This window comes from Thamnophis elegans, chromosome 2 (genome assembly GCF_009769535.1).
Source record: "Thamnophis elegans isolate rThaEle1 chromosome 2, rThaEle1.pri, whole genome shotgun sequence".
NCBI lineage: Eukaryota > Metazoa > Chordata > Lepidosauria > Squamata > Colubridae > Thamnophis > Thamnophis elegans.
In genome coordinates this window covers 172,724,644-172,738,410 of record NC_045542.1, presented here as the reverse complement: position 1 = coordinate 172,738,410, position 13,767 = coordinate 172,724,644, and the positions used below count along the sequence as shown (strand labels likewise).

Below are 13,767 nucleotides of genomic sequence, written 5' to 3'. Positions count from 1 at the left end.
TGTCATGCCTGCCCTAAAATAACAAGTAACATGCTATTACAATTCATTTATTTCCTTTAATTTTAAATGCAAGAATCTTGATCATCACAATCCTGTTCTACAGACAAGACAAAAAAACAAGACTAGAACAGTTAATTCTACTTTATTATAAGGCTTTATTAACATAATTTTGCAAGTCTGAAGGTGGAAACTTCCTGCTGCCAATATTTATTGCTTGATCAAGTAGGGCAGATCCTTTTAAAAGTTTCTTTCTCTGACTTCCAAGCCACAGGGGGCGCCTTTCTTTGTTGTCTGATTGATACCTTTAATGATTTCATATCACAGTGGATTCTTTTACGGGAATTAAGGACACTTCAATCCCAAAAGGCAACTCCCCGACTTCCCTTTATTTATTTTTATTTAGTTATTTATTTGTATCCCAACTTCATTATTTTTAGATAGCAGAGAAGGCATTACTCGCACCTAATACTCCTCCCTCGTCTTATTTTCCCACAAGAGCCTCTGAGGTGATTTGGGCTGAGTGTGAATGGCCCAAGACCACTCAGCTGGCTTTCATGCCTAGGATAGAACTAGAACACACAATCACCTGCTTTCTAACCTGGTGCCTTAACCAAGAGACCAAATAGGCTGTTTTTGGGGGGCTAAGTTGCTTGCTCCACCTGAAGTTCTTTCCACACATCGTGCATTTATATTTTTCCCACTCTGTGGTTCCTGTTATGAGAAGTAGTCTGTTTTGCAAAATTCCTTTTTCACATAGAGAATATTTCTAGATAGGAAGTTCATAGTGGGGACATATGACTTGGATTTGAAATCCCAATTTTAAGGGACACCCCCCCCCCAAGATCACATGATTACACTTTGGGTAACAAGCTTGCATTTATCACCATTTACACTGTCTCATTGTCATCTGCTAAAAACCTGAGATGCCAAAACTTCACCCAATGAACTATTTGTTCACTGAAAAACTGGCATTTGCTTAAACACAGATTCTATTAAGGACTACAGTGATTCACTTAATGACCACTGCAAAAAGTTGTAAAATCAGGTTGACACATGACCCATTCACTTTATGACTGTGATGGGCCGACTCCATTATGGTTGTAATTCAAGAATTATCTCTTGTTGCTTCTCTGTGTGAACCCTTTTACCACAAGTAAGGTGACTACTTTTCCTGAAATTCTTCCTCTACTCCATGCATTGATGGGGTTTCTCTCCCGTATGGATCTTTTTATGAAAATTAAGTGAACTTTTATTACGAAAGTTATTTCCACATTCCATGCATTTATAGGGGGTTTCCCCTGTATGGATCCTCTTATGACAAGTAAGGGAACTGTTATGACTAAAAGTCTTCCCACATTGAACACACTGAAATGGTTTCTCTCCTGTGTGAATCTTTTTATGGGAACTAAGGCTACTGGTTGTGCTGAAGTTCTTCCCACATTCTATGCATTGATAGGGTTTCTCCCCTGTGTGAACTCTTTTATGGTTAGTACAATCACGTCTTGTGGTGAAGTTCTTCCCACATTCTATGCATTGATAAGGTTTCTCTCCTGTGTGAAACTTTTTATGGAAACTGAGATACCTGCTTGTCCTGAACTTCTTCCCACATTCTATGCATTGATAGGGTTTCTCTCCTGTGTGGACCCTTTTATGGGAATTACGATCACTTCTTGTACTGAAGCTCTTCCCACATTCTATGCATTGATAGGGTTTCTCTCCCGTGTGAACCCTTTTATGGGAAGTACAATCACGTCTTGTCCTGAAGTTCTTCCCACATTCTATGCAGTGATAGTGTTTCTCTCCTGTGTGAACCCTTTTATGGGAATTGAGATCACCACTTGTCCTGAACGTCTTCCCACATTCTATGCATTGATAGGGTTTCTCCCCTGTGTGAACCCTTTTATGGGAATTAAGATCACCACTTCTCCTGAAGTTCTTCCCACAATCTATGCATTGATAGGGTTTCTTTCCTGTGTGGATACTTTTATGGGAACTAAGGTTACTGCTTCTGCTGAAGTTCTTCCCACATTCTAAGCATTGATAGGGTTTCTCTCCTGTGTGAACCCTTTTATGGGAATGGAGATCACCACTTGTCCTGAAGTTCTTCCCACATTCTATGCATTGATAGGGTTTCTCTCCTGTGTGAACCCTTTTATGGGAATTAAGATCACTGCTTGTCCTGAAGTTCTTCCCACATTCTATGCATTGATAGGATTTCTTTCCCGTGTAGATACTTTTATGAGGAATAAAGCAACTCTTCATACTGAAGCTTTTTCCACAGTCTACGCACATATAAGGCTTTTCTCCTGAATGGATCATTTTATCGGTAGTTAAATTATTAGTCCGTCTAAAGCTCTTTCCACAGTTCACACATTTATATAGCTTCTCCACTACATGGACCACTCTACTGGATAAAATATTATTACTACTGAAGCTCTTTTCAATTTTGAGGTTATTGCTACTTGTATGAAAATGTCCTGTGTTGCTTCCTTTAGAATTATGTTGGATCAGGAAGTGATCTGTTTCTGCACATTTGAGAATGGATGTTTCTTTCCAATTGCAAGATCGGTTTTTCTCATATCTTCTTCTTCTCCACTTATTTGGGTTTTTCTCTTCTGGTTTGTCAACATTGATAATTTGTGGTGGCACTATACTGCGCTTTGGGCAATTTTCATTCTTCTGCTCATCAACTCCTTGAGGAGGAAGAAAAAGAAATCAGAAATTTGATCACTTTCCCTTCAGGAAAGCCTCCGGAGGCTGAGGATGGCGAAAAACTTTTAGTAGCCTTGCAACTCTTTTAAATTAATATAGGTAAATGATGGCATGAGGGGAAAACCTGTCCTAGTGGCTAGCTGTTTTGGCATACAATATCAATGTCCCATGGGAGCAAATTGAAACTATATACTGTGTTTCCCCGAAAATATGACCTGTCCTGAAACTAATGCCTTTCCACATTTTTTGCGTGGGCAAAAATATAAGCCCACCCCCGAAAATAAGCCCCCTGGACAACCCCTCCCCGCCAGGCAGAGCACTGCTCATCGGCCTAGCAGTATCCCGAAAGCGCCAGGTTGTGGGAGTCGGGAGGGGGGGGAAAGGCTCTCACGTTGCTTGGTGCCTTCGGGATACCGCTAGGTTGGGGAGTGGCGTTCTGCCTGGCTGGAGGGGGGAGTTGCCAGGCAGCTGCTCCCTTGCGAGTGGGCTCCCGAAGAGCCGGGCACAGCCTCGGGCAAAGCAGCTTGGCACATCAGGGATACACCCTACGTCAGTGCATGGAGTTCTGCCCGGCTGGAGAGGGGGGTTGCATGAGTGCCTGTTCCACCCCAGCAAGCATGCCTCCCAGCTTCACCATGCCCTGGCCCAGCTCTCCCTGCAGCTCAGTACTGACACAGAGCCCAAGCAGCATCTCAAGACAGCGTATCAATCCTTTCAAGACCTCTATCAGGCCAATTCTAAATGAAACTGTAGTACTTGGAACACTGTGGAGAACTGGAATTAATATAAGATAAAAAGATGAAAGATAAGAAATCACTTTAACAAGATCTGCACAGATCTCCGAAGCTGTAAATAAGCTGTCTATTGACTCCTCAATCCTCAATTTTTTTCTCCAGAGGAATCCTTACCTAAAGAGGCCAGAATGCTAGACATTTCCAACAGGATTTCTTGGTGCAGGGCTTTTTGGCTGGGATCCAGCAGCAACCACTCTTCACTGGTGAAATCAACGGACACCTCCTCGAAGGACACAGGACCCTGAACAAGGAAGAATCCCGGAGATCAGACTTGACAGAATGAAGGCACCTCTGGTGCTAATCTATAACTTGATAGCTGCCATCCGGGCCAGAACATGGTCAGCCTTAGATCTGCAGGGTACCCCTGGAGCTGGCAAGGAACTGTCCTGCTGTCTCTCCCAGCCCCCTGGGCGCTTACCGCCTCCTGTGGGGGCAGGGCTGAAGCTGGCTCCAGCTCCAGGGCTGCCCTATAGCTCTAAGGCTGACCCTGTTCCAGACTGGATGGCTGCCATCGAGGAGTGGGTTCTGTCATTCACTATTGCCGGTTTGTTTGTGGGCACTTTGCATGCATGTGCTTGATGCATGCAATGTGCACATGTGCAGAGCAATAAAAATTGCTCTCCGCACATGCAGAAGCAAAAAACAAGATGGTGGTGCCTACAGGGCTGCCAGGAGAACCGGTTTGGGGGCGTGGCAGGCTTGAGTCACTGTCGGTTCCAAGAATCCAGGCTGCCAAACTACTACCAGTTCATCTAAATCAGTCCGAACCGGTAGGAACCCACCACTGCTGCCATCCAATTATAGAGCAGCGTTGCACCCACCACCAGCACCTCCATGGCCTGCTTGCTGGTCCAGCCTTGCAGCCTGTGTGGCTTTCCCTTTCACTGGGACCGCCCCCGGCCCGTGTGGGAAAGCCACAGCCACCGTAAGCACAACCACCGGCAGCTCTGCCAAACCCTCTGGAACCAGATGGGAATGAGAAAGAGGGAATCAGGGAAGGAAGGAGAAAGAAAGTGAATACTTTTTGTGGGGAGGCAGCAAAAGAAGCGGCATTTCTTGCCTGGAAAGTGGTCAGAGCAGACAGGGAAAGTCAACCTCAGACCCTGCAAACCAAGCAAAGTTCCTACCGCTCACCGGAAAGGAAGGAAGAAAAAGGGAAACTGAAAGCTTAAATCCCCGACTCTGACATCACTCCAGCCGGCCCTTGATCTCTCCCAGTCTGGCTTCAATTGCTTGCCTCCTTTAGTTCAGAAGCATCCATGTGAGAAAGAAGGAAGGTGGGGTTTCCCTGAGAAGCTTCAGATTCAGGTTTCTCCAGATGTGCCAACATGGCTCTCTTAAAAAGGAACATGGCTGCAGGCCTGATACTGAGTTCTTAAAGTTGCAAGATCTTTCTTCCTCTTTCCCCTTGCTTCACGGTGCAGCTCTCCAGTTCTGGGAGCGTCATTTCTAGTCTGGGGACTTTTTCCTTCGGAAGAAAAGGTGGTAGGAGTGGAGGCGGAGGTGGCATGGGCTTGTAAGGGTCCTTTCTCTGGCTTTGGATTCGTCCCATGTGTGTGTGTGTGTGTGTGTGTGTACCCCCCTCTTCTCCCTTCCTCCGATTTCTTTTTTTCTTGGAAACAAAGGAAGTGTGTGGAGGAGGGTGGGGTTGTCCCAAAAAGTAAGACTCCAAAAGTTAACAGAACAGCTTTTGAAATCCTTAAAAAGGTTACGATGCCGACCCTGGGCCAACAACTTCTCTTTTTCTTTGGGGGGGAAAAAAAGGTATCAGAGCGGGCATTCCCGGCTCTTAATAGGGGTCACATTTAAAAGCTGGGGGAGAGGGGAAGTCGTCTTCTCCCCCAGAAAAGGGAAGGAAGGAGAAAAGGGAAGGAAGGAGATGGGAAGGAGAGAAAAAGGAAGGGGGCAGGGAGGGAGGAAGGAGATGAGAATAAAAAGGAGTGAAGGGGAGGGGAAAAGGGAGGGAGGAGATGGGAATGAGAAGGAGGAAGGGGAGGGGGAAGAAGGAGATGGGAATAAGAAGGAGAGGAGGAGAAAGAGGAGGGAGGGAGGAGATGGGAATAAAAAGGAGAGAAGGAGGAAGGTGAGGGGAAGGTGAGAGGAAGGAAGGAGATAGGAATGAGGAGGAAGGGGAGGGGAAAGGGGAGGAAGGAAGATGTGAATAAGGAGAGGAGAAAAGGGAAGAGAGGAAGGAAGGGGATGGGAATGAGAAGGAGGAAGTAGAGAGGAAGGGGGAGGAAGGAAGGAGAAGGGAATAAAAAGGAGAGAAGAAGGAAGGGGATGGGGGTGGAGGGAGGAGATGGGAATAAAAAGGAGAGAAGGACGAAGGAAAAGGGAAGGAGGGAGGGAGGAAGGAAATGGGAATAAGGAGATGAGAAAGAGGAAAGGAGGGAGTGAGATGGGAATGAGATAGAGGGAGGGAAGCTGACCATGCCAATCCCCCTGGCCACACCCACCATGCCCACCCAAGGTCAACCGCAACCTTGATGCAGCCCTCAATGAAATCGAGTTTGACACCCTTGCTGTAGACTCAATAGAATTTGCAAGATCTCCTTTAATTTGCAAAACCTAAAAACAGAGTTATAACTATTAAGTGGGCATTTCCCCAGCTGAACTCAACGTGATATGTGATAAAATCATCCTGATGTCTCAAGGAGTGGTTACATATACTGAGACCACAAATGGAAACGGGAGGACTCTCATTGACCCCCCACATTAACCCCTGATATTTTACTTCCTACCTGAGCTAGAGGTCCAGTCGCTTTTTCAGCTCCACCAGTAGAAGAAGATGACCCAGTGAACAACGGTGACTCCATTTTGTTACCTGGGAAGGAGAAAGACAAGATGGGAGGAAGGAAAGGACTAATAACTGCATCAAGAATTATGTATGCACAAAATTGGAAAAACAAAAATACACCAACAGAAGAAAACGTGATAAAAAAGTATTAGAATGCACTGAAATGTATAGACTTACAAAAGAAATAAAAGATAAAGAAAAATCTGAGTATTACTTAGCATGGAATTTATGGTACAAATGGCTGGAAGAAAGAGGCAAATTATAAGAAAGCAGAGGAATGCCGTCGATATAATTTACTTGGACTTCAGTAAGGCATTTGATAAGGTAGACCATAACCTACTACTAGATAAAGTAGAAGAATGTGGGTTGAACAGCATCACCACCAGATGGATTTGTAACTGGCTGACCAACCGCACTCAACGTATAGTCCTCAATGGAACTGCATCTACAGGGAGGGAAGTATACAGTGGAGTACCCCAAGACTCTGTTTTGGGCCCAGGACTCTTCAACATCTTCATCAATGATTTGGATGAGGGAATAAATGGGGAACTTATCAAATTTGCAGATGACACCAAGCTGGCAGGAATAGCCAACACTCCAGAAGATAGGCTAAAGATACAGAAGGATCTTGACAGACTTGAACATTGGGCACTATCTAATAAAATGAAATTCAATGGTGAAAAGAGTCAGGTTCTACACTTAGGCAAGAAAAACGAAACGCACAGGTACAGTATAAGTCAGTGATGGCGAACCTTTTTGGCATCGCGTGCCAAAAGCAGGGGGAGCACAAGGGGGGCTGCCACACCCATAATCCTATGTGTGCGACCCCCGTGCGCATGCGCACACAAAACCCACCCTCTTTTGAGTCCGCAATAATCCCGTTTTTTGCCCTCCCCAGGCTCCAAAGGCTTTCTAGGAGTCTGGTGAGGGCAAAAATCGCCTCCCTGCCCCCCCAAAGGCCCTCTGGAGGCTTCCAGGACCTTCCACTTGCACCCACAGCGCCTGCCACTCCCCGCCGCCTTCAGAGGCAATGAAGGCAAACACTACACTTGGTGGGGCGACCATGCTTGCGCAGTCCTGGCCCAAAGCCTCATGACTACACACACACCACCGAGCCAAGTGCGGCTCAACTGCACCGGGAGGCACCTGGCAGCACCAGTGGTCTCCCTCGTGGCCGGCGGGCAGTTTCAAGTGCAATGCCCTCAATGTCCAGCAACTTCCACTGGCGCAGAAACATTGTGCGGTGGGGAAACAGGTTACAGGGGGAAGGGGGTTGAGAGAGAGATTGGATCAGCAGGGGGGGAGAGGGTGTTTCCCGTTTGTAGCAGGAGCAATGCTGGGCTGGGCGTTTTCATTCTGAGGGAGGTTGAGCTTCCCTGAGGGTTGTTTTTTGCCCTCCGGAGGCTTCAGGTAAGCCTCCCAAAAATGAAAGCTGAAGTCAGCTGGCCAGCGCTTGCATGCGTGCTGGAGCTAACAGGGCAACACCTTGCGTGCCCTGACAAATGGATAAAAAGTGTATAATGAAGGCTTAACAATGTGGAAATGTTGCAAAAATGATGATGTGTTTAAAAAAAATGAAAAAAATGTTTAATAATAACATTTTTTTTAAAAAAAGGACTAACTCCATCTTTTCAAGTTTGAAGGCACAACATTGTATTTTTTCCTGTCTTGTGGAAGAAACTTCCATCCATCACACTCTTCTTTTGGTGGCATTTTATGGGATCCATTTTGGGAGTCAAGAATAAAAAAACGAGAAGACCACAGCTGCAGCATGTACTGGGGAACAAACCCCAATTTAACCTCTCCTAGCCTCTTGGGCAGGAATGAGAGAAGGAAGTTGACTCTTGGCAATCCAGTTTTTCATTCAACCTGTTGATGCTCTCTCTCCACCCCTTGCAGCCTGAAACCATCACATTCTATGTAAGAAGTGAACTAATGAAATCCCGGCATCCAGGAACAAGCCTGCAAGCAGAGATGGTCAAGCCAAGAAATATATGAGAGTTTACTCATAATCATCTATCAAGAAAGACAGGTTTTCTCCCTCCTCATCTCTGAGGACCAAGAACCTCAGAATGGAGGCGTCAGAAGGCAATCCAGATTGATCTCCAGAAGAATCAGTCTTCTGCAAACGGGGAATCATCGGAAAGTCGCGTGTGGATGAAGGACAGAATTCCTTCATGGAACTTAAGCATTCTAGCTTCAAGAGAGAGAGTTAAATCTTTTCTAATAAGTCCCAACAACTAGACATGAGAAGACGCAAAGAATTAAGAACAGCCAGAAGCTCTGAAAAACCTATAACCTAATAGAAGGATCTTCCATTACCTAATGAGGCACTGTGATGTTGAAGTTTCTCTTTGGAAATCTCTCTAAGCAATGGCCCCTGAGAAGGATTCCTGGGATCCCTCCTTGCCTGAGGACAATCAGTGACCACCTCCAGGAAGGACTTCAAAACCTGAAATATAAACAAGGAAGTGAATAATAGAACCCAACTGTATAACTGGATTTTCTGTTCTACCTACAATGCTGCAAGCCATAGCTATGTCCATCAGTAGAGATGGAAGAGGCCAATGGGGACTCTGTTCCAAATTATCTGGAAGAACAGAGGAACAATTTCACTAACAAGGTTCTTTAAAGGTCTTGTGTTATTAATCCCCTGAAGTCTCTTAGGGAGATATTTAAGAATTCAAGCACATTAAGAATCCTCCATATTTCCCAAGAGGTGTGTCTCTCACCTGGCACCCTTCCTGCTCCTCCCTCGTTGCCCAATCCAGCAGGAAACCTTCAGCCAGGGCCACTGCCTGGCAACTGGTACCGGGTTGGCACTTCCTCACCCAGCACTGCATCTCCCTGGGCAGGACGGCCAAAAACTGTTCCAAGATCACCTGGTCCAACATCTGAGCCTTGGTGTGCTTCTCGGGCTGCAACCAACCGCAGCAAAAGCGATGAAGGCGGCTGCAAAGTTCTCGTGGCCCGTCGGCCTCCTTAAAGAAGCTATTCCTGAAATACCAATGCTGGTTCTCAAACATGAGGGCTTCCTCTTCCTCCTCTGGGATCTTTTGTCTGGGGCCTGACCAGATCTCCCCACAGCTCCCAGGCTGAGCAGAAACAGAGTCTTTTCCCACTTCTTTCCAGGCTGGCTTGTTAGCATCCATTTCTGGTGTCTTCTCTGACAGGGATCCAGAAGGGACCTGTGGATCTCCTGGGTCTCCAAAGGTCTTTTCAGTCCTGGGATCTGAAGGAGTTGCCCAGAAAGCCCCCCCGGGGAAAACTTTCAAGCTCAAGCAGCCTCCAGCATTTATATCTGAGGTGGAAAAGAAAAGAAACATCAGGAACTACAGAGATTGTTCTCAATCAGGAACTGTGATTCTTGAATCTGAATATGGGTATAAAGTAGTTCGGAGGAGGGTTAGGGTTCAAAAATCAAGAGATGTTTCAGGCTCGGTGAAATGTCTCTCTTGCATTTCATTTTGAGGAGGGCCTTCTCAGTGGTTAAATGCAGCACTGCAGGCTACTGCTAGATCAGCAGGTCAGCGGTTCAAATCTCACCGGCTCAGGGTTGACTCAGCCTTCCATCCTTCCGAGGTGGGTAAAATGAGGACCCAGATTGTTGGGGGCAATATGCTGACTCTCTGTAAACCGCTTAGAGAGGCCTGAAAGGCCTATGAAGCGGTATATAAGTCTACTGCTATTGCTATTGCTACTGCTATTGCCTTCTACAAAGATGCAGCTCAACATCACTGGTTGCAGAAAAAAAACACCGGGCAGAAAATATTTCCAAATGTATTGGTAATTACATTTGAGGAACAGAATTGGACACTTCTAACCCCCCCCCCCCCCCAAAAAAAAGCTGAAGGTTGCAGAGGGTGAAGGAGCGAAGTCAGGAAAAGTTGAGTTGAATGTTGAGTTTTACTATTTAATTTACTTTTGTGCACATTTCTTTTTGTATTGTCCTACACTCCCTTTCCTTTTTGACTGTAAGCCGCCCTGAGTCCCCTCAGGGAAAAGGGCGGCCTATAAATGTCTAATAAATACACAAATACACAAATACACAAAGTGCTTTCCCAGATTGCTTTTTGTTACAAATGCTCGGAAGCAAACTTGGTTTATACACAATGATGTAAGCACATATTCCCTCAGGCTTCACCCTACCCCATGTTGCATCTTTTACTGGCACAGTGGGGATGGGGGGCTTTAAGGACGGCAGAACAAGAAGCAACGGGTGGAAACTAATCAAGGAGAGAACCAACCTAGAACTAAGGAGAAATTTCCTGACAGGGAGAACAATTAATCAGCGGAATGGCATGCCACTAGAAATTGTGGGTGCTCCAGGACTGGAGGTTTTTAAGAAGACATTGGACAACCATTTCTTGAGAATGGTAGAGAGTATTTTACTGGTTTGGAGTAAAATACCATCCATTACAAATCTGTTATTCTGCTTATGTTTGCAAATGCAAAGTTATCCCCGTCTCCTCCAAATACTTTTTCCTAGGAAATGTGTGTGTGTGTTTGAGTGCTAAAGGTTGCCCAACAGATTTCTAACAGATTAACAGAGTTGAAAGGGACCTTGTATGTAATCTAGTCCAACCCCCCCCCCCCACTGCCCAAGCAGGAGACCCTATGCCAGGGGTGTCAAATCAAGGCCTGCAGGCCACATCTGGCCTGCAGGTTGCTTAAATTTGGCCCATGGTACTTCTGCCAGCCCAAATGCGGCTCGCATGCAGCCCGCTTTTGGAGAGCAGTGCTGCTTGAGGCCGGGGAGGCTGAAAACGGGCTATGCTGGGGCCTCCTGGGACCTCCATGCGGCTTGTTTTTGGCTGGCAGAATGCTACTGGAGGCCAGGGAGGCCAAAAATGGGCTGCAGAGGGACTCCCGGGGACTCCCAGCAGGGTGCTGTAGGAGCACTGGATTACAATTATGTGGCCTCAAGTAACTGCATAATCCAGATAGAAAACAAGCAACATCCTAAATTAATACTACAGTTTAATGCCAGATTGTACATACTGTAGGTCCATTTAATCTACAATTAATAATATTGACAGCCATTTCTATTTACTATCCTGGAAATTTACCTCTGCTGTTAGGTCTTGTATTATCATACATATTGTATTTTCATTATTAGTTGCCTGGAACTTTTATTATTATTCGACCTGGAAAAGCAATTTACTATTAATCAAGGGGGTATAAATTTAGAAATAAAAAGTGTCAAACATCCATCATGGCCACGCCCACCCCGGCCCAAATACAACCCTGATACAGCCCTCAATGAAATCGAGCTTGACATCCCTGCCCTACATCATTTCCGACAGATGGCAGTCCAGTCTCTTCTTGAAAGTTTCCAGAGATGAACCTCCCACAACTTCTGTGCCATTGGTGGATTGCTGTCACTGTCAGAAAATGTCTCCTTATTTCCAGGTTGAATCTCTCCTTGATCAGTTTCCATCCATTATTTATATCCAATATATCCAATATTCCATTATTTCCCAGATCCCTTACCTCCTGGCGAGCCTGGGCTTTTACCTCCTGCCTAAGCTTGGGGTCTTTGTGCATACAAAGTCACGCGCAAAGGGGAATCTGAACTCTACCCTCCACATCACTGGGGTGACTGTCCCCGAATGAACCCATTGCGCGTCCCACTCACCTGGGCTTCCCACAAGGTGGTACCTGCGCGTGCCGGGCGTCCTTCCTGCCAGACGATCCTGCCAAGAGGAAGCGGTTGCAGCTGGCGGGGTCTGACGGAAGCCAGGCGTTCGGCGAGGAGGCGCGCATGCTCAACGGAGCTGCCTCTCCCACTTAGGTGCCGGTAGGAGGAAACCCGCGGAAGAGAGGTGGGGGGGGGGAAGCCAAGGGAGAGAGCTCGTCGGGTCACGTGACCCTGGCGAGCCAATGGCGGGAGAGAAGCTTCTGTCAAGGTTTGGGCGGGAAGAAGAGAATCGCTGAATCTCCTCAGACGCTTCTCTGCGGGCGGCGACTCTCCCGTCTTCTCTCCCTGAGGGATTTGGCGGGTCTTTATTATTAAACCCGATTGGGGGGGAGGGGTGCTCGCTGGATCACGTGAGCCTGGAGAGCCAATGGCAGGAGAGAAGCGCCTGTCAGACTTGGGAGGGAAAACGCAGTCGCAGGTTCTCCTCAGCTGGGACGTGACTCTGTTTTTCCCCGAGGGCTTTGGCTGGTCTAGGGAAAAAGAATAATTTGGGGTGACATGATAGCAGAATTCCAGTATTTGAGGGGCTTCCCCTAAGAAGAGGGTCTCGACTTATTTTCCAAAGCATCACAAAGTAAGACAAGAAACAATGGATGGAAACTAATGAAGGAAAGAAGCAACCTGGAATTAAGGAGAAATTTCTTAATGGTGATGACAATTAACCAGTGGAACAGGTTGTCATCAGAAGTTGTGGGTGCTTCATCAGTGGAGGTTTAAGAAAAGACTGAACAGCCACCTACCTGAAAGGGTAATAGAAACTCGTGCTTGAGCAGGGGGTTGGACTAGAGGACCTTGAAGGTCCCTTCCAGTTCTATTCTGATTGCCTGTCTTTATTATTGTTTTAGTTTTCCTCATCATGCTTGGTGGTGTCAGGATGGAGAGGGGGTCTCCTGGTGGAGTATCATTGGAAAAGGACCCCATTAAGGAAAGATTGGCTTGGACAAAATGTCACTCAGGGCACTTGAGGTCACAGCATGAAAATCAAATGTCAAGCCATCCGTTGATTTCTGTTCTGCATCCCAGGGGTGACAAACCGGTTTGGAAAACATCCTCACTTTTAGCTCTGGATAAAAAGAAAATAACCTGCAGAATTTATGGACTGCAAAAGGATTAACCAGCTACCCTTCTTAACATTCCTCTACCTGGATGAGCATGAAGTCTTCAGCTAGCCTCCAGCACTAGAAACCACAATAGAAAACGCCACAAATGGGGCATCTTTTCATTTCATTTTCATTTATTAAATTTCTATGCCGCCCAATCCCGGAGGACTCCGGGCGGCTTACAGAAATGAAAAAAAAAAAATCTTTTGAGCTTCTCCGAGACAAATCCCAAAGTCTCCCTTTTCTCTCTCCCTCCCCTTTACTCAATTGGGCTTCTGGAGAAGCTCCTTCTTGCCTTCCCAAAGTTGGGCCTATTGCTTGTGGGTCACACCCTCCTCTGGGCATGTCATTGTTTAGGTTCCCCTCTTCCCAAGGACACCACAAATATAAAAATTAATGCTTAAGCAAATCATTATTTAACCATTCAAATGTACCTTCAGTTGATAGAAAGTCGCTAAAAATTTCAATTCTCTGGTACCCCTTTGAGTCCTCTGATGTAAAACATGATGGCTTCAACTAAAGCACTTTGAATACACATAATTTCTCTTATGTTAAAATGACATAAATATGAACGGTCCTAACAAATGTCATACATTAAGAGAATGCTTCCCATGTTTTATAGACTTTGCTTTGTTTATAGGTAGATCTATTTGCTAAGGCCTT

The 13,767-nt window shown here is 46.1% G+C and overlaps 1 protein-coding gene across 1 annotated transcript in view; it reads right to left on the bottom strand.

Moving 5' to 3' along the window:
- Positions 1–12,055, bottom strand: part of LOC116503359 (zinc finger protein 345-like) — a 74,386-nt gene extending 62,331 nt beyond the window's left edge. Inside the window, exons 1-6 of the mRNA XM_032209728.1 lie at positions 11,942–12,055; positions 9,036–9,604; positions 8,626–8,755; positions 6,248–6,330; positions 3,621–3,747; positions 1,210–2,693 (exon numbers count right to left, since the gene is read on the bottom strand). Coding sequence (XP_032065619.1) covers positions 1,210–2,693; positions 3,621–3,747; positions 6,248–6,330; positions 8,626–8,755; positions 9,036–9,455 — 2,244 coding nt within the window. The 5' untranslated portion in view covers positions 9,456–9,604; positions 11,942–12,055. The remainder of the gene's footprint in view (positions 1–1,209; positions 2,694–3,620; positions 3,748–6,247; positions 6,331–8,625; positions 8,756–9,035; positions 9,605–11,941) is intronic.
- Positions 12,056–13,767: the final 1,712 nt, after the last annotated feature.